Source organism: Blennius ocellaris (assembly GCF_963422515.1).
Source record: "Blennius ocellaris genome assembly, chromosome: 4".
NCBI classification, from domain to species: Eukaryota; Metazoa; Chordata; class Actinopteri; order Blenniiformes; family Blenniidae; genus Blennius; species Blennius ocellaris.
In genome coordinates, this window is record NC_137653.1 from 29,645,594 (window position 1) to 29,662,640 (window position 17,047).

The following is a 17,047-nucleotide window of genomic DNA, read 5'->3' on the forward strand; positions in this document are numbered from 1 at the left end:
GACTATGCCTCTTCATGTGTTGGAGTGTCTTTGCACAGAAGCTTTACTGGCAATGAATGTTTGTAACATAACTTCAATGATATTAATGGCTTTCAGGAAACATGGAAATAAGGTTAATTTTAATGGTTTTGCTTGGTTTAGTGTGCAAACATTGTGATTAATAAAGAAGGTTTAGGTGTTAAGTGTACAATTCCCTTTATAAATGAGCATCAGGCAATAATCTTTAAATTTATTTAGCTAATTTCTATTTCACTTCATCCACCTCTCTACTCAGCCTCGGTTGTTTCCATTACAATATAGTACCACCACCACGTAGGCGCAGTCATCGGAGATTTTCCTTGTTTTGCACAAGTACACCCTCGACATGATGCGGAGCGAACATTCATTGGATATCAGCTCAAGTAATAGATTAAAGAGTATATATTTTTATCTGTTTATTAATAATAAATATTACAAAATGTGCATCGTTACAAATATGCTTCACTGTCCGGTGGTTTGGTTTCACTGGTGCCCCTGTTAACTAGTGCCATCAGTCCTGAGCAGCAACTGATGTGAAAATAATACAAACAAATGCTACAATACTTTAAACTTTAATAGAAATGTGGTTAAATGGCATCCACCAGGACAGCTACGGATTGTGGTCGGGATTTTAGCATCGAGGGACATGGAACATCAAAGGAGACGCTTGAGGAAGCCAGTCACCAGTTAACAGGGACACCAGTTCATCCAAAACAGCAATACTCGTAGCGATTTGCTCCGTCGAGCTCCCGAATCCTCTGGTCGTCGCCAGACAAAGAAACACCTGAGCATCTTTGTTGCTCCATGGGGTTAATTTCTGTGCATCTATTTCTGTTGGTGAGCATTCTCCTGATCGGGTTTAAGAAATGGCGGGGTGATGATGAGCCATCCTCTGACTCATCTGTACCCGGTACCGGGTACCAACATGGAAAAAGCCTGAACAGCTCGTAAAGGTAAAGTCAAGTTGAGTAGGGCTGAGTAGGAACTAGTGGAAAAGCACCATTAGAGTGACCATTTACTTTCCATTTAAGTATTTACTACTTATTTAATTTCAAACAGACTTTAACCAGAGACCTTCTTGTCAATACGTGAGAGTGAAATACAGTCCCACCGTTTCACTACATGTGTTCGCTTTAGTCATTTCCCAGTATTACAGGTTGTCTCTGAGCTGTCAGATTGGACTCATGCAATCACACTAAAGCCTCTGAGAGGAAGCCGCTACATAAACAGATGCTGCGTGTAGAGCCAGATATTGATTCTAGAGCTGCCAGGCGGTAATTGGCTATGGTTGACTTGTGCTCCAGGCAAACATCTCCATCACAAGACCCACATTTTATCCCATCTTGTGCGAGTGAATCCAATTAAAAATGGAGAAGATCTCAGTAGAGATCACTCCTTTCCTCTGGGCTGCATGTCCTTGTTTGTTTTTGATTCAGCCAACGTTGACTGGTACGGTCAATAATGGTTTGTTGATTTGTGTAAATGCAGGTCAAGAAGGGCAGTCATAGGAAGTTGTTCCAAACAGTGATGACGAGGAAGGAGATAGCAGTCCCTCTCTCTCTTACCTTCACATGTGCGTCCGTCTGACTTCAGCCTGAAACCCGGGAAGCAGGAGCAGAGAGCGCGGCCCGCCAATGCCGTGCACTGCTGGCTGCACCAACCGTTTCCTGCAAGAGACACACAACCTCCATCAACTCCACAATATATGGACATCCAGCGACACTCGGAACAATGCAACAACATCGGCTTAAAAAAATATGAAGGTGTGACTTCATTGGAATGAGCTGTCAGAGCATTAGAAATGCTCCAAAGAGCAACATTCATTCACAGTCATCCAAGTCTTTAGTTGCTTCCTGGAAACAGAATAAGTTTAATTCTGAGCTGAAAGAGTACAAAGTGTTGTTTTCAGTTTGCATCAGACAAAAAGTCCCCCAAAAACCAAGCAGGATTCAGAGAGGCACCACAAGTTATTGGCGATAGAAGTTAAATTAGAGCTACTTGCAAAGACACCTAGCCTAAAAACTGTATAACATGGTGGGGGTACATCATGCTTTTGGGTTGCTTCTGTGGCAAAATGAGACTTGTAAAACAACATTCGAAGGCCATTTTAGAGAAAACTGTGCTTGTCAAGCCCAGACAATGTGGGCCAAGGTGAAGCTGTTTGGTCCAGTAGCACTCCAAGAAAGAGGGCACACTTTCAAGTGGCTATTAATGAGCTTCCATAGGTGAAAACCACTGAGTGTCACAAACCTGCAGCCTCAGGAACCAGGAAGTGTGTAACTCCATCTTACCTGAAAAATCTTCAGGAGCTACAAGTCTTTATATTTAAAAGTAAAGTGCCTGGACTTTGCGTTAGAGCCACTGCGACCAGAAAGTTTTCATCGATCACAGAGCTTCGTCCTGGATTTAACTTTTGACTGCGAGACAACAGTGGCCCTGTCAGCTTTCCTTGGTCGAGTCAAAAGCAGAAGAGCTGATGTCTTGAGCAGACGCATCCGGCCTCGAAGGCTTCCACTAAGAGGTGAGCAACTGTACGTCATCGCCTGGAGGAGCCTCAGCCCCGAACCTACAAATCATGTCCGGTATTCCTGCAGTCAGGCACCGGGGAACGCCCCGATCGCAGCTCCTACCGACCGTCACACAGTTGCTAATGCAATTTAGGTGAATCGTTAATCATGGAGACTTAAGATGTACTTTCACAGTTTGACAGTGTCTCTGCAGTGATTCAACCCTCAGAGACTGTTCTGCAGCTGCTTTCAACACAAAAGGTTTGGATGTCTGCCGCTCAGCTACAGTAGCTGGACTGTTACTGCTCTTTAACAGGTGGGATTACAACCTGACACTTCTATGACTAATGGCTGACAAGAGTATGTGTGGTACCGGTACTGCTGTAAAATGCTGCACAAAGCCTTTGTTGGTCTGAGTTAGCTCACCCATTTCTGGTGTCGGTCTTCTTCTACTCACAATTGAAAAAGGAGCCCAAAGGCTCTCACAAAGTTTCACCTCTGAGCACCATTGTTGTGTAAAACAGACACCTAAAGCACAAGAAACGTTTTGCGTTTTTGCTTGAAAACAAGGCCTGAGCCTGTAAAAAATCCACAGAAATGCCTTTGACTTTTTAAAAGAAACAAAACTCAACTGATGAGGTTTATTTGATCACGTTCAAGAGTTAGCTTGTACTGTCTTCCATTGGTTGCTAAATATTGTGACGAGAGCTGAAACGATTCCTCGAGTAATTCGATTACTAAAATTCCTCGAAGCAAAATCCTATGACTCAATGCTTCATTTAAGCAACTTACGCTTTTCATGACAACATGCAAAATGAAGGAGACAGACAGAGACAAGCGACAGGATGAGCAAAGAAACTATGTAAACTGTTGAAAGTGTGGGACTCGGTCTGCAACAACGAATTGATGAAATTGGATTATTAAAAGTTTTGGCAACGAATTAAATCATCGATTCATTGTGTTGCGTGATTTATGCGTCACTCAGCCGGCGTTCACTCTCTCGGAAACGTCAAAGTTGCGGTGCAGCACTCGAGCTAACCGGCTAGCCGTCAGCGCGATGGGGGGAGACGCCACTGAAGCCGGCTGGCGTTTGCTCTCGGAAACAAAAGTTGTGGCGCAGCACTCGAGTTGCCCGGATAGCCGCAGGAGCGAGCTCCGATCCTGGAAGACATCACCCGGGCTTGCTCAGATGCGGGGATCAAAACAAAACAGCTAATGCAAAGCGGAGGATGTAAACAACCACAGAGTCAGAAGGTCTGAGATGACTGTTGTAATGTCACACATCTGTGGAGCTGGGAAGTGTCCATTTAAAGGTTATTATAGCAATATTTTACCAGTCTGGTCACTCAGGATGAAAGTGGACAGTATGTGGTCCCTGAAGTGCATTAAATCTTATTTAATAATTATCTTGTATATATCTTATATATGTATATATGTAGCTATATTGTATTGGTTCAGTTATGTGCTTTTAAATAATCACAACATATTTGATGTTTGGGTTGTTCAATATCAACTGGTCCTACAATTTGAAATGTTTTTTTAACTGATTCATCGATTGATCAAAAAAATAATCGACCGATGAATCGATTATTAAAATAATTGTTAGTTGCAGCCCTAATTGTGCCTTAACAGTCTTAATCTGTTAACCAGTTTTTCTTTAAATTGCAGAATAAACTAATCACCCATCCTCCTCCAATCTCACAACAGTTAGTAGACTTTGATGAATGTCAGAGTTCCTTAAATTTTTCACATTATAAAATGTTTTCACAAAATACGATTTTCAGAAAACAAAAAACATTTCTCTTCTTATGCTCGAGATTTTTTTAAAAAAAGGAAGTGAAATATACAGTAAGTCTTGTCTAAAGTCTGTTACTGTTGTTAAACTCTTTTGAGCACAATCGTATCATACTTTGAAAATAATTTTCACACAATAAAGGCAAATTACGGCCCAGACTGTTTTTCCAAGGCTTCATCAAATATTTCCTGAACTTTCTCCAATTTGTGGTGAATGTGAAGGTGCAGAAGCAGACTGAGCCCACCGTTTTTGGACGTCCTTCTTCTTGTTTTTGTTTTTACAACACTTTTCAATGTACAGTTGGATCCAGACCCTGTTCGGATTATTGCGGGACATTTGGAGCAACTACAAGAACGCACAGCTGGTCAAGCATGTCTCTTTTCACATGGTCTAATGTAATGTTTGCTAAAAGACTGACAGGATTTCATGTATTTTAAAGGACAAATTGGCAAACTTTGAACATCTATGGAGACCTGGGTGGATCTTTCTTTTGCTTTGTGTTTTTTTTGTTTTTTTGTGTGAATGTCTATCTCTTTTTTGTGTCCTTTACTTGGATGTTCAACTTTGGCAAAATGAAGCCATGACATCATTTTAACCGATATTTAACTCCTATTCCCTGGCTTCTTAATAAGACATTGAAAATGAAGGTAGTATTCTGTTGTACAAATATAAAATCAGTTTTTTTTCTGGAGACATTTGTTTTTATTCCTCAAGAAATATTAATTAAAACATATAAAATATAAATGAAAAAGACCTTTCCCTGAACCTTGGGTGTTTTTCTGGGGAAACGTCCACGATGAGATTATCAGATCATTAGACCATTATGAAATACCTTCGCTGTTTAAAATAGCTGCTTTATGATGGAGGCTTTTCATGCTTCTGCTCAGCCACGGAAACTTTTACTCTGAAGCGTGTGAGTTGATGTTGAAACCAGGAGAGGTTTGGATCTCTGCAGTGACCGAGTCAGCAGAAACTTTGGGACCTTGACGCGGTCCGACAGACGAGGAGCTGCAAATCTACTTAGCGGCATCACGGCTTCAAGTTGAAGGTGGAACATGTGGAAGAGTGAAAAACAACAATGACCTCTGAGCGACACGTGAGGAAGACTTCTACCTGGAAACCAATGTCTGCCATCAGCATTTGCCTGGATTACCTGAGCAGGGGTTCACCCTGATGGTGGTACTGGTGGGGGGACTGGGTCTGGTGGTCCACACTGGTCCTGGTGCAGGTCTGGTGGTCCACACTGGTCCTGGTGCAGGTCTGGTGGTCCACACGGGTCCTGGTGCAGGTCTTTCCACCTCTCGGACTCGGTTGTCCACATCAGGATCCACTGTAGAACACAAAGAGACACTTTGGTGAGAATGAGGCGTGAACCAAGGAGTACGTTTCCACATCACCTCAGAGTAATTCAAAAGGTCTGAGCCCAGACCTGCCATGAACCCTGCTCCATGTTTCTGTCATGTGTCACTCGTGTAAAGGCCAGAGCGAAGCCTTCCAATCAATAATGCTCTCATTTGAGGCTGTGTGGAATTTTGACGAGGCTTTTTAAATGCTTTTCCACAAGCGCCTTGTGAGAAGTGTGACGACGGTGAAATGAGATGCTGGTTTGAACCGCAGTCTAACGATCGCATGATAACTATGAAAACACACACAATGTCACTGAAAGTTTCTTTCTTTAAGTCCATCCATCCATCCATCCATTGGCTACCGCTTTATCCGGGGCCGGGTCGCGGAGGCAGCAGTCTGAGCAGAGTTGCCCAGACTTCCCTCGCCCCTTTAAGTGTTTATTGAAATTTGAGGCACTTGAGTTTAATTTGTCCTCAGTTGCCTTTTTCAACATAAGTAGATTCCAAACACATCTGACTACTCTTGAGGAAAAATAAGTGAAAGAGGAGTCAAAGAGAAGACACTGAGAGAATTCTGAAAAGGCTCAAATGCGTGAATTAGACTGGATTAAGAGTACTATTAGTCGTAATATTGAAGTACAACTGAATTCCTGAGTGCTATAAGTAAATCCCTTTTCACCAGAAGTCACTGAACTGATGAGATTGTTTGTGATGCTGTGTTTTGTGGGAGTGCTACATTTCAAAAGTACTACATTTGTGTGTGCTGACTGCAAACAGCAGTATTCACAGTTACACATTCAAAAGGTGAAGTCAGCACTGCCACAGAAAGATGAGAAGACTGAGAAATGTGTCACCGAGATGAGGTGCAGCATTTCTCCTCCCGCCTCCTCCAAACAAGCACTTTACAGGCCAGACAGCAGCTGGAAGGACCATCCAGATGTGCGCCTGGTAAATCGTGATTGGGTTTGTAACTGTCCACATACTCATGGTGTTTTTCGCTGGGTTTTGTTATTCGCTCTCCTGCAGACCTACAATTGATGCTCTCGCGCAACATCAACACTGTCACTCCACTTGGCGCTGCGCTACAGTGGAGGATGCCCAATAGAGGGCGCTGCCCACACATCAAGAAGGTGGATTAAAACATTTCTTTATTATAATAATAATAAAATAATAATAATAATAAAATAATAATAATAAAATAATAATAATAATAAAATAATAATAATAATAATAAAATAATTATAATAATAATATATTATAATAATAAAATAATAATAAAATAATAATAATAATAATAATAATAATAATAATAATAATAATAATAATAAAATAATAATAATAATAATAATATATTATAATAATAAAATAATAATAATAATAATAATAATAATAATAATAAGCAAACAATGGTCCCGGAATTGGATTAATTTCATTTTATTCAATAATCTTTAATAAAAGAGAGGTTTTCTTGATTTCTCTCTCTCGTAGTGTGTGTGTGCGTGCGTGTGTGTTATTTTTAAATGCACACAAAAAGAAATGTGTTCAGAATTTTGCAAACGTGTCCATGTTTGTTTATGTTTGTAAATGTTTAGGTGGGCTCATATTTATGAATCAAGGAAAATCTAATGGCTGAAAAAAAGCACAGGGTTAATTTTGAAAGTCTTTTTGGAGGCACAATCCTAAAATGCTTTGCAAGATGGATTGACGTGTTGGTGAAATTATACCTGAGGTTGACTTCAGCTTTCCCTAAACTCAAATTGTCATTTCAAGTAAACCCACCCCAAAACACATCCATTTTCTAAAAGGGAAAAACTAAGCATCTCCTTGTATCTGTAAGAGCACCTAAGAAATGTACAATCACTGACATAACACTGCTAATGTTTGAGGTTAACTAACTTTATGATGAACAATCTTCAGCAACATTTTTTCCCCCTCTATACTGTTTTTATTGCTGAGGTAACAAAGCAGTGACATTCTTTATTCACTATCAAAATACAAAACAAATGGAACAAATAACAATATTGTCAATGAGCACTCATGTGTGTTTGTTACCTAGAAATCAATACTGAATTCATGTGCAGGTAGAATATGTCATTGTCGTATTGGGACAAAACCAACTTGTCAGGATCCCGATGTGTATTAATAATATGAGGAAATATCCTTACAATATAATAATATAATATATATTATAATGCTTATAAGTCCCCAAGAAACAAGTACTTTTAAAATGATCATTGATTCTGCCTTTTGGGCGATTATTGATTTTACAATAAAACAAACAAAAAAATATTGTACAAATATATGTATTGTACATCTGAGGGTGCAGTGTGTCTTACTGATTTCTTCAAATACCTTATTTCTTGTATCTACGACCAATGATACCCAAAAAGCAGAATCTACAATATTCGACCGTTTCTTAAATGCATGATGTCACATGACCTTCAGTGTGTAGTATGAGATGAATACATAAAGCCGAGGTGTCCAAACTATGGCCGCATTTTTCACCTCCATGTGATTATACTGCTAATTATATGATACTACAGATACAACAATGTATTTCTCCAATAGAGGTCCTGCTCTTTGTAAGCAGAAAAGTTCTGAACGTCCCTGACAGGAGTCCAGATGTTTGACTGAAGTTCCTCTTTAGGTTATGACAGGTGAGATGTATCCCCCTTAAAAGCAATAACTTTACATTTCCCAGCAGGCGAGTCTTGCTGGCAGTAAACACTGGTGCAATCTTTGTACTCTGTGCTGTTTTAAGTAAGCATATGGCTCCTCTGTGCCTGGAGAAGACAAGTTGGATAAAGTTGAGTTTTGCCGAGGAAATAATGGACGATGTTTTCAGACTGGGAGATTTCTGGCCAGAGAGTATTAAGATGGACATGAGGGTCAGCCAGGAAACAAATCTTCACTGTGGGGAGTTTAAAATAAAGTGTTTTTTTTGGGAAATCTAATAAAAAGTGAAAATATCTTGAGGGATTCACAGGCTTCAGAAGACTTTTAGCCCAAATGAAACACAAGAAAGTGTTTTATTTTGGGTAGAAATATCACAAAGACGTTTCCAACACATCTTAAATCTTGGACTCTTTAAAGCGACCTGTGGACTGGATCCTGCCGGGGGGGGGGGGGGTACCTGGAGCACAGGAGTGTCCGTCCGGCTGCAGGATGTAGCCCCGGTGGCAGCCACAGCGGTACGAGCCCCACGCGTTGCTGCACGTGTGCTGGCACAGCTGCGCACCGTACAGCCGGCACTCGTCCTCCTGCTTCTCCACGGCGTTGGCGACTTCGTCCGTGGCGCCGATGGAAAAGGCCTCTTTGGGGAACTGGCTGTCTGAGACTGGAGGGGGGGGGGGGGGACAGGGGAAGCGGTGGGCGTATTAAACAGGAGAGAGAACCAGATTGTTGGTATAATTTAGCCCGAACACTCACACGAGGGAAAGCAACTCTAAACAACATCTGCTCCTCCTCTGTGTTTACATCGAGGGCTTCAGCCGTCCTCCCAGAAAGAGCCTCCCTTCTTGAATTAGCATAATTGCAAGACGTCAGTGAGGACAAGTGCATGGCAGCAGTGACGACGTGTGTTCCCATGAAGTAGGCTGCTTATTCTGACACTATTCTCACTCTTAAAAAACATTTTTAACACGTGGTTTATTATTGTATACGTATGGGTTTGATATGATGTTTATTATTCTGTACAGAGTTGTAACAAAGCACTGATCATGAGTCATTATGTTGGACCAGCCATAATATTGACATTTTGAAGTTCAATGCCATTTTTCATCTTGTTTATTTTCTAAAGGTTCATTTACAACATCAATTCCCCATATCATTTATTTCTGGTTCATTTATGTGTATATTAAGTGATTTATTTGAATGTGAATAGCAGTTTTCCATTCATTTAAGGTGTTTTACACGTTGATTCTGGGTTGATAGCTAACAACACTAAATCGGTAGTTCGATAATGCCAAACATGTCTAAAAGTAAAAAAAAAGTAAAAACAAAGACTGACTGCTTTGAAATGGAGATATTTTTCTCGATCAAAAATATTTGGGATTCTTTGGTTTACATAAACCAAGCAGGCTCTATTTGTGACATTTGGGCCCAGTATGAATACACTCTGCATGGCGTAAGTTTGAGTTTACAACTTGTGTCGACAATATGTGATATTTGTTTTTCTCCTCCTCTCCACAATGTTAACAAAGCCATTATCTTTAGCTTTTAAAGTCCTCCAGTATCCTTTTAGACCACAGGATGGTGATAGTCGGAATCCTGTATGCACCATGTACACAATTTTTTTGAAGGTGTAAAAAAACCAAAAACAAAGTTAAAGCCTGGACTTGTTCAGTTTGTTCATCAAGATTGATGAACAAACTTGAAGCTCGAACGATTTGAAAGCATACAAAAGACGAATCACCAAAATCTGACATGACAGAACTATAAATATATTATCAAGCTCAGTTTGATGTCCGGACATGTGTCTTCGTAAAGCATCGATGGGTATAGTCCAGATTTTTTGCCATTAGTTGTGGTTTAAATTCCAAGGAGCAAGGTGATTAGCAGTTTCGCATTTTAATTAAAAGGCAGCGACTCGAACGAGGGAAAACATTTTTTCCCCTTGGAAATAATTACAGTGCATCTCGTCTGTACTTTACAACCATGAAACTCTTGCAAAGCATCGAGAGAAGGTTTGTGTGTGTGTGTGTGTGTGTGTGTGTGTGCGTTGTAGCTTTCAGCAGGTTAATTGATTTTCACTTCACGATGACTTCATACACATTTCCTCTTTAAGAGCTGAAGGGAATGAGCTGCAGACGACGTTAGAGTGAGAACTATTAACAGGCTGGATTAGGAGGAATTCCTCTGATGTTGTGAATGAAATAACAGGCAGAGGCTTTGAGGAGACCGGCCTTACCTCACCATCATACTTGGATACAACGACTCCCATTAAAGACAACCGCTGAGGCTGCCTAATGAAGAACTGCAGTTCACAGCGTAAAAACCATGAAAAGCTCCGATGAGGTCTGTGCTTTTTGTAGCAATGATTTAATACTAATTTAAAACTGCACAATCGAGCACAAATGTGGTCGTCATTTGATCCAGGCGCCTCACACAAACATGGATGTGCCTTTTGGAAGAGAGCTCAGAACTACAAACACAGAAGACGTCAAACAGGTCTGAATCACACTTATTGAATCCAGCGGTCGTTGGAATTTGCTGAGCGTTGGCTGCTGGGATATCTACAGTGGCATCGGGCGCTTGATGGATCGGGGACGGAGGCAAACACAGCTGGCACAAGTAGAGAGGCATGCATTCTGAGCCGCCATCTGTTCCTGATTCGCCACAGCTCGCACACATCTGCCCCGGTTGCTCCCGACAGTAACGTGACTCCTTCGCCCATCGGCAAGCAGCAACCAGAGTTCACAACATCAGACTTCTGACACAGTGTTGTTCCAGACACTCGACTTCCACCAGTTCCCAGTAACAGAGTGGCGTTCAGAGGAGTTGCTGAGTGTTCATCCTGGAGGCACAACTCAAGTTAATGTAGTAAAAGTACGAATGTTAAAGCCTTTGGAAGGTTTTGTGTCCCTGTGGGTGGCACGGTGCGTCACTGCTTCGTACTGATGTCACACTAATTCAATCCAGGAACCAGGAACTTTTTTTTTGTTTGTTTTTACAATTCTGTTTATTGAATTTTCAAATATAACGAACAACGAACAACAAACAACCCCCCCACCACCACCACCACCACCAACACCACCCCCCACCCCGGCACATACCTCCTCCAAGTCAAAAGCTGGCCCAAGAGACAAAATGAAGTCACCACAATGAAAGCTTGAATATATAAGGTAAAAGATAAAATGCAATGGGGGAGAAGGAAAAAAATAACAATGACAAAAAAGAGGAAAATAAATAAATAAATAAATAAACAACTAGGACCTACACAGTGCTCAGTCCACAGGGATATGACACACTGTGCTATCAATATAAGATAAAAAGGGTTTCCAGGTCTTTTCAAATTTACTACCAGTACCAGACAGGGTCAGCCTGATTTTATCAAGTTTAACAAAATATAGTACCTCTTTAATCCATCTTGAGAAGATGGAACTGCAGATTTGCATTTTAACAATATCAGTCTCCGAGCCAATAGTTTGTAAAAGAAGAGAGGTTAATCGAATAGGGCAACACACCAAACAAAGCAGTAAGCACATTAGGAAGAACACTTCTCCCAGTGACCTTAGATCAGTGCTTCTCAAATGGTGGGGGCCCTGGGGGGGGGCGTGGTGGGGTGTCAGGGGGGGCGTGAGGCGGGCGCGACTTTCAGTATTAGTGTCTTTATTCATGCTTGAAGGATTAAAAAAAGGGCCTCCAGCCACTAGGTGGCAGCAGTGCTCACACTAATCAACAGGCTGCCTGTTCAACCAGTAGAGTAGAAGAAGTACTACACATGAACACCGGTGTACAGAGCTGGAGGAGGAGGAGGAGGAGGAGGTGGAGAAGTTTCTGACAGGAGTGAAAAGAAAAAAGGATGAGGCGTCAGAGGAAAAGAAAACAGGTGAGAGTAAACATAAAGCTAGTAAGAGCAGGAGATATGACGATGCTACATCGCCCTTGGGTTTACTGTGAACACGTCGGAAACCAGGAAACACCCGTTTGTGTTTTATGCCTAAAAACTCTGGCAGCGGAGCATGAAACCAAATAAATGAAGACGGTACCTGGAGACCATACACCATACACCTGGAGACCATACACCATACACCTGGAGACCATACACCATACACCTGGAGACCATACACCATACACCTGGAGACCATACACCATACACCTGGAGACCATACACCATACACCTGGAGACCATACACCCGTTATGTCAGTAAGCCACTGGAGTTGTTTCATGGTAAACTCCATGAGTATGGCCAACAAGCCGGTCATTGTGTCAGCGCGGCATCAGTAAACAAAAAAGCCTGTTAGCCTCTTACAAAGTTGCCCACCACATCGCAAGGTGCATAAAACCTCACACCATAGCAGATTTATTTTGATAATCAGGCGATTGTATGCAGAATGCTGGTGCCAGCAACTCATACAGTGGTTTATACAGATAAATAAATAAATATTATCAATTCTCAATGGTAGTACAATTCGGGGGGGGGGGGGGGGGCCTGAAAAATATTCTGTCCTCTAGGGGGGGCGTGACAGAAAATAATTGAGAACCACTGCCTTAGATAGTGAATCAAAAACTTGAGACCAAAATCTCTTTAAGAGGAACAACACCAAAACATATGTCGACATGTATCACACAAAGGTGACACTGTTTCAAACATTCTTGCAAGACGAACTTTGGCATAATGAGTGAAACTGTGTTTGGCACAAATGGATGACCTGTGTACTGTTTTTAAGATCTCCTCCCAAACATTGTCTGGAATTATCTCTCCCAAACAGTCTTCAGCCCAGTAGAGGAGCCTAAAGAAGGCTGTGAATATTTGAATAAATGGTAGAGATTGCCACCTTCACTGGCAATAGGGGCTCTAAGAAAATGTCTAACAATGAAACCTCAGGAATGACAGGGAAGTCTGGAAATGAATTGCCAACGAAGTTGTGAACTTGAAGATATCTAAAAAAATGTGTTTTTGGAAGTAGGAACTTGTCAACTAGTTGTTGAAAGGATGTGAAAACAGCATCTCCATACAAGTCCTTCACAATTTGTATGCCCAGCCTTGCCCAGACACAAAAGGTATTATCTAATAAAGATGGATGAAATATATGATTTGCTTCAAGTGGTGCCCTGATAGAAAGCATTTGTAGGCCAAAGTAACACCAGAATTGGATCCAGATTTTAAGGCAAGACGCCACAATCATGTTTTTAGTATAGCTAGGGGTCGAGGAGAGAAGAGGTGAATGCAATAAGTCTTTCAATGTTACTGGATGAGTGGAATTTGTCTCTCGTTTCAACCATGATGAAGGGGTCTCACACCGAATCCAATAACTTATATTTGTAATATGTGTTGCCCAATAATAAAATAACATGATGCCATTCCACCCAGGGTGGAACCTGGGTGTCTTCTTATTCCACACTAATTCCAGAACTAATTAATCGACTTTGCAAAAAAAGGAGAGAGGAAGACAGATTGGGATACACTGAAACAGATACAACAAATGTAGGACAATATCAATCTTAACAGTGTTAATTCTAGCAGCAACAGACAAATGGAGAGACAACCGTTCAAAATCTTGTTTGATTTGTGCAATCCGAGAAAGAAAATTTTCCCGATAATTATTTAAACTATCCACCACATATACACCAAGATAAAAGAAACCAGAATTTGAAGTCTTAAATGGCAAATTTGTAAGTGGATACTCTCTTGCATACCTGTTAACAGGGAAAATTTTCACTTTTGCTAAGCTTTAGCTTATATCCAGAAATCCTGCTAAATTTATCTAAAACTGAAAGTGCTGCCGGAATGGAACATGATAAATCGAAAGCCAGCAACAACAGGTCATCTGCATATAGGGAGATCTTCAACGCTACATCATTTCTAATTATGCCTGAACAATCTGGATGTGACTTCAGAGCAACTGATAATGGCTCCATTACAGTACCAAATAAGAAAGGACTTAAAGAGCAACCTTACCTCGCAGAACGATGTCGGAAGTATTCCAAATTTGTGCTGTTTGTCCCAACAGATGCCATCCGAGACACATATAATAGTTTAATCCAGGAAATGAATTGTTCCCTCAGCCCAAGTCTTCCTAAAATATACAATAAATAATCCCATTCTACCCTGTCGAAGGCCTTTTCGGCATTTAGAGCTATCAAGGCTTTGGGGTGAGAAGTGGGTTAAGGATTATAAACCACATTAAATACCCTGCCAAGGTTAAAGAAGGAATGTCTGTTGCGGATGAACCCAGTCTGGTCCAAAGATATAACAGAGGGAAGAATGGGCTCCAAGCGTCTGGCTAATAGTTTGGACAATAACTTAAAATCAACATTTAGTAAACTAATAGGGTGATATGAGCCACACAGTAAGGGGTCTTTGCCTTTTTTTTAGGAGTAGCGAGATACGAGCCTGATTTAAGGTTTGTGGGAGTACACCTGAATTTTAAGTTTCAGTAAACATTTCTAACAGATGTGGGGCAAGCTGCTTCCAAAATGTTTTTTAAAACTCGGCCGGAGAGCAATCCGGGCCTTTATAACTTTGTAATGATTTGGCTGCCGCCTCAAGTTCAAGCAGAGTAATAGGATATTCCAATTCCTTAGCTAAATTCTGATCAAGGACTGGGATATCAATTTTACTAAAAAAGGACTAGAAATCAACTGAGACCAAAGAATGGTCCAAAGAACATAGCGACTTGTAGAATTGGATAAACGTTTTGTTAATCTGTAGTGGGTCTGACGTTACACAGGTCCCTGTTTGGATTTGTGGGATTAGCTGAGATGCGGATGTTTGTCGCAACTGATGAGCCAATAACTTACTCGTCTTCTCTCCCTGCTTATTAAATTTGGACCTGGAGTGAAGTAAGAGGTCAGTGGTATATTGTGACATGATAGTGTCATATTGTGTCTGTAAAAGCATTCACTCCTTATAGACCTCAGGTAATTTTGAAACTGTATATAAAGAATCTAAAGCAGCTATACGTTGTGTTAACTCACCCAATTTCTCTCTCCTGAGTTTCTTTTCATGTGCCACATATGAAATGATTTCCCCTCTTATAAAAGCTTTCATTGTCTCCCAAAACACAGAGGCCTTTATGTCTGGAGTTTAGTTTAGCTGAAAAAAAAACCTAAGCACTTTGAAACAACTTTGACAAAGTCCTCCTTCAGTAATAATTGTGTATTAAGGCGTCATGGTGGCTGTGTATTAATACATTTCTGAAAACAGAGTTTTATAGACACTGAAGCATGGTCTGATACAACACTTGAATCATATTTACAATTGGATATGGATGTAAGTAACCTGTTGTCCACCAGAAAGAAGTCAATGCGGCTCAAAGTGCAGTGAACATGTGAAAAAAAGAGTATTCCTTCTTATTGGGATTGAGAACTCGCCGGGGATCAACATTAAACTCATGCATAAAGGATTTGATTACTTTGGCCGATTTAGATTAAATAGCTGTAGTCGAAGAAGAGCGATCTAGAGAGGGACCCATCCAACAATTAAAATCTCCTCCCAGAATTAGATGTTGAGACAAATCCGACAATATTGAAAAGACCCATTTATAAAAGGCATCATCATCCCAGTTGGGAGCATACACATTTACAAGAGCTACCTTAGCATCATAAAGTTGCCCCATAACAATAAGAAATCTTCCAGAAGGATCAGAGATTGTTTTATGATGAACAAAAGGAATAACTTTATGTACAAGTAAGGCAACCGCTCTTGCCCTACTGGAAAAGGAAGAAAGATATACTTGCCCAACCCTGGTACGTTTCAACCTGGAACTATCAATATTTCTCAAATGAGTTTCCTGCAAATAAATAACATAAGCATCAAGGTGCTATAGATAATGTAAAATTTTCTACGTTTAATCGGATTATTCAGGCCTCTGCAATTGAAGCTCACGAATGTAATATCTCCAGCTACTATGGGCGATGACATGTTAGGCTGGGTCATCAACTAGAAAGGACTTTGGTATGTAATAAAAGAAGAGATTAAAAGAATGGGCAGATAGTTAAAACAAATGTAGTAACTATGTTCAATTAGAGAACATGAGATATGCGCCACCCCGTCCGTATCAGAACTCAACGAACAACCCCCCCTCCCCAAAACCTCACTGAGCAGAAGCATCCTTAAAATGGTGAGCGCTCTCTACCCCCAACTAAAACGACACCTGTCGTTACCTGTAGCTTGAACACACTACTAAAACACCTTAGGGAATGTGCAAATAATTTGTCCTTGATAACAGAACACAAGTAGTAATGCTAACAATAGTAATAGAACATGGTAGGAAATTTGGTATTTTCATATAACTAAAATTAGTGCCATTTATCAAAATATAGTTCAGCACTACATCCTTGAAACTAATAATACAAGCTTCAACAGAAAGAAATCAAGAAGAGACAAAAACCAGCCGGCTCAGCAGTTAGTTTGTCTCTGGGCTTGTCGTCGGCTTGAGCCTTTTGTTTACAAACTTGAATGTTTTATCTGGATCATCAAACCTGTGCGATTGGCTGCTTGACATGGTGATGTGTACAGTAGCCGGGAACCGGAGACCAAATTTGACGTGAGCGCACAAATGAAGCGCCTTCTTCACTTTGATGAATGCCACCCTCCACTTGGTCACTGCTGGGGTGAAATCTGGGAAGATATCAGCATCTTCCCGCCGTGCGTCAGAGGGGACAGCGACATTAGCTTGTAGGCTAGTAGGCTGGTCATGATGTTCGTGAGCTG

General features: G+C 40.9%; 1 protein-coding gene across 1 annotated transcript in view; it reads right to left on the minus strand.

Moving 5' to 3' along the window:
- The window catches only part of fbln2 (fibulin 2), a 125,928-nt gene that overhangs the window by 40,919 nt on the left and 67,962 nt on the right, over positions 1–17,047 (minus strand). Inside the window, exons 6-8 of the mRNA XM_080495668.1 lie at positions 8,800–9,003; positions 5,474–5,650; positions 1,584–1,685 (exon numbers count right to left, since the gene is read on the minus strand). Of these exons, the coding sequence (XP_080351794.1) occupies positions 1,584–1,685; positions 5,474–5,650; positions 8,800–9,003 (483 nt within the window). The remainder of the gene's footprint in view (positions 1–1,583; positions 1,686–5,473; positions 5,651–8,799; positions 9,004–17,047) is intronic.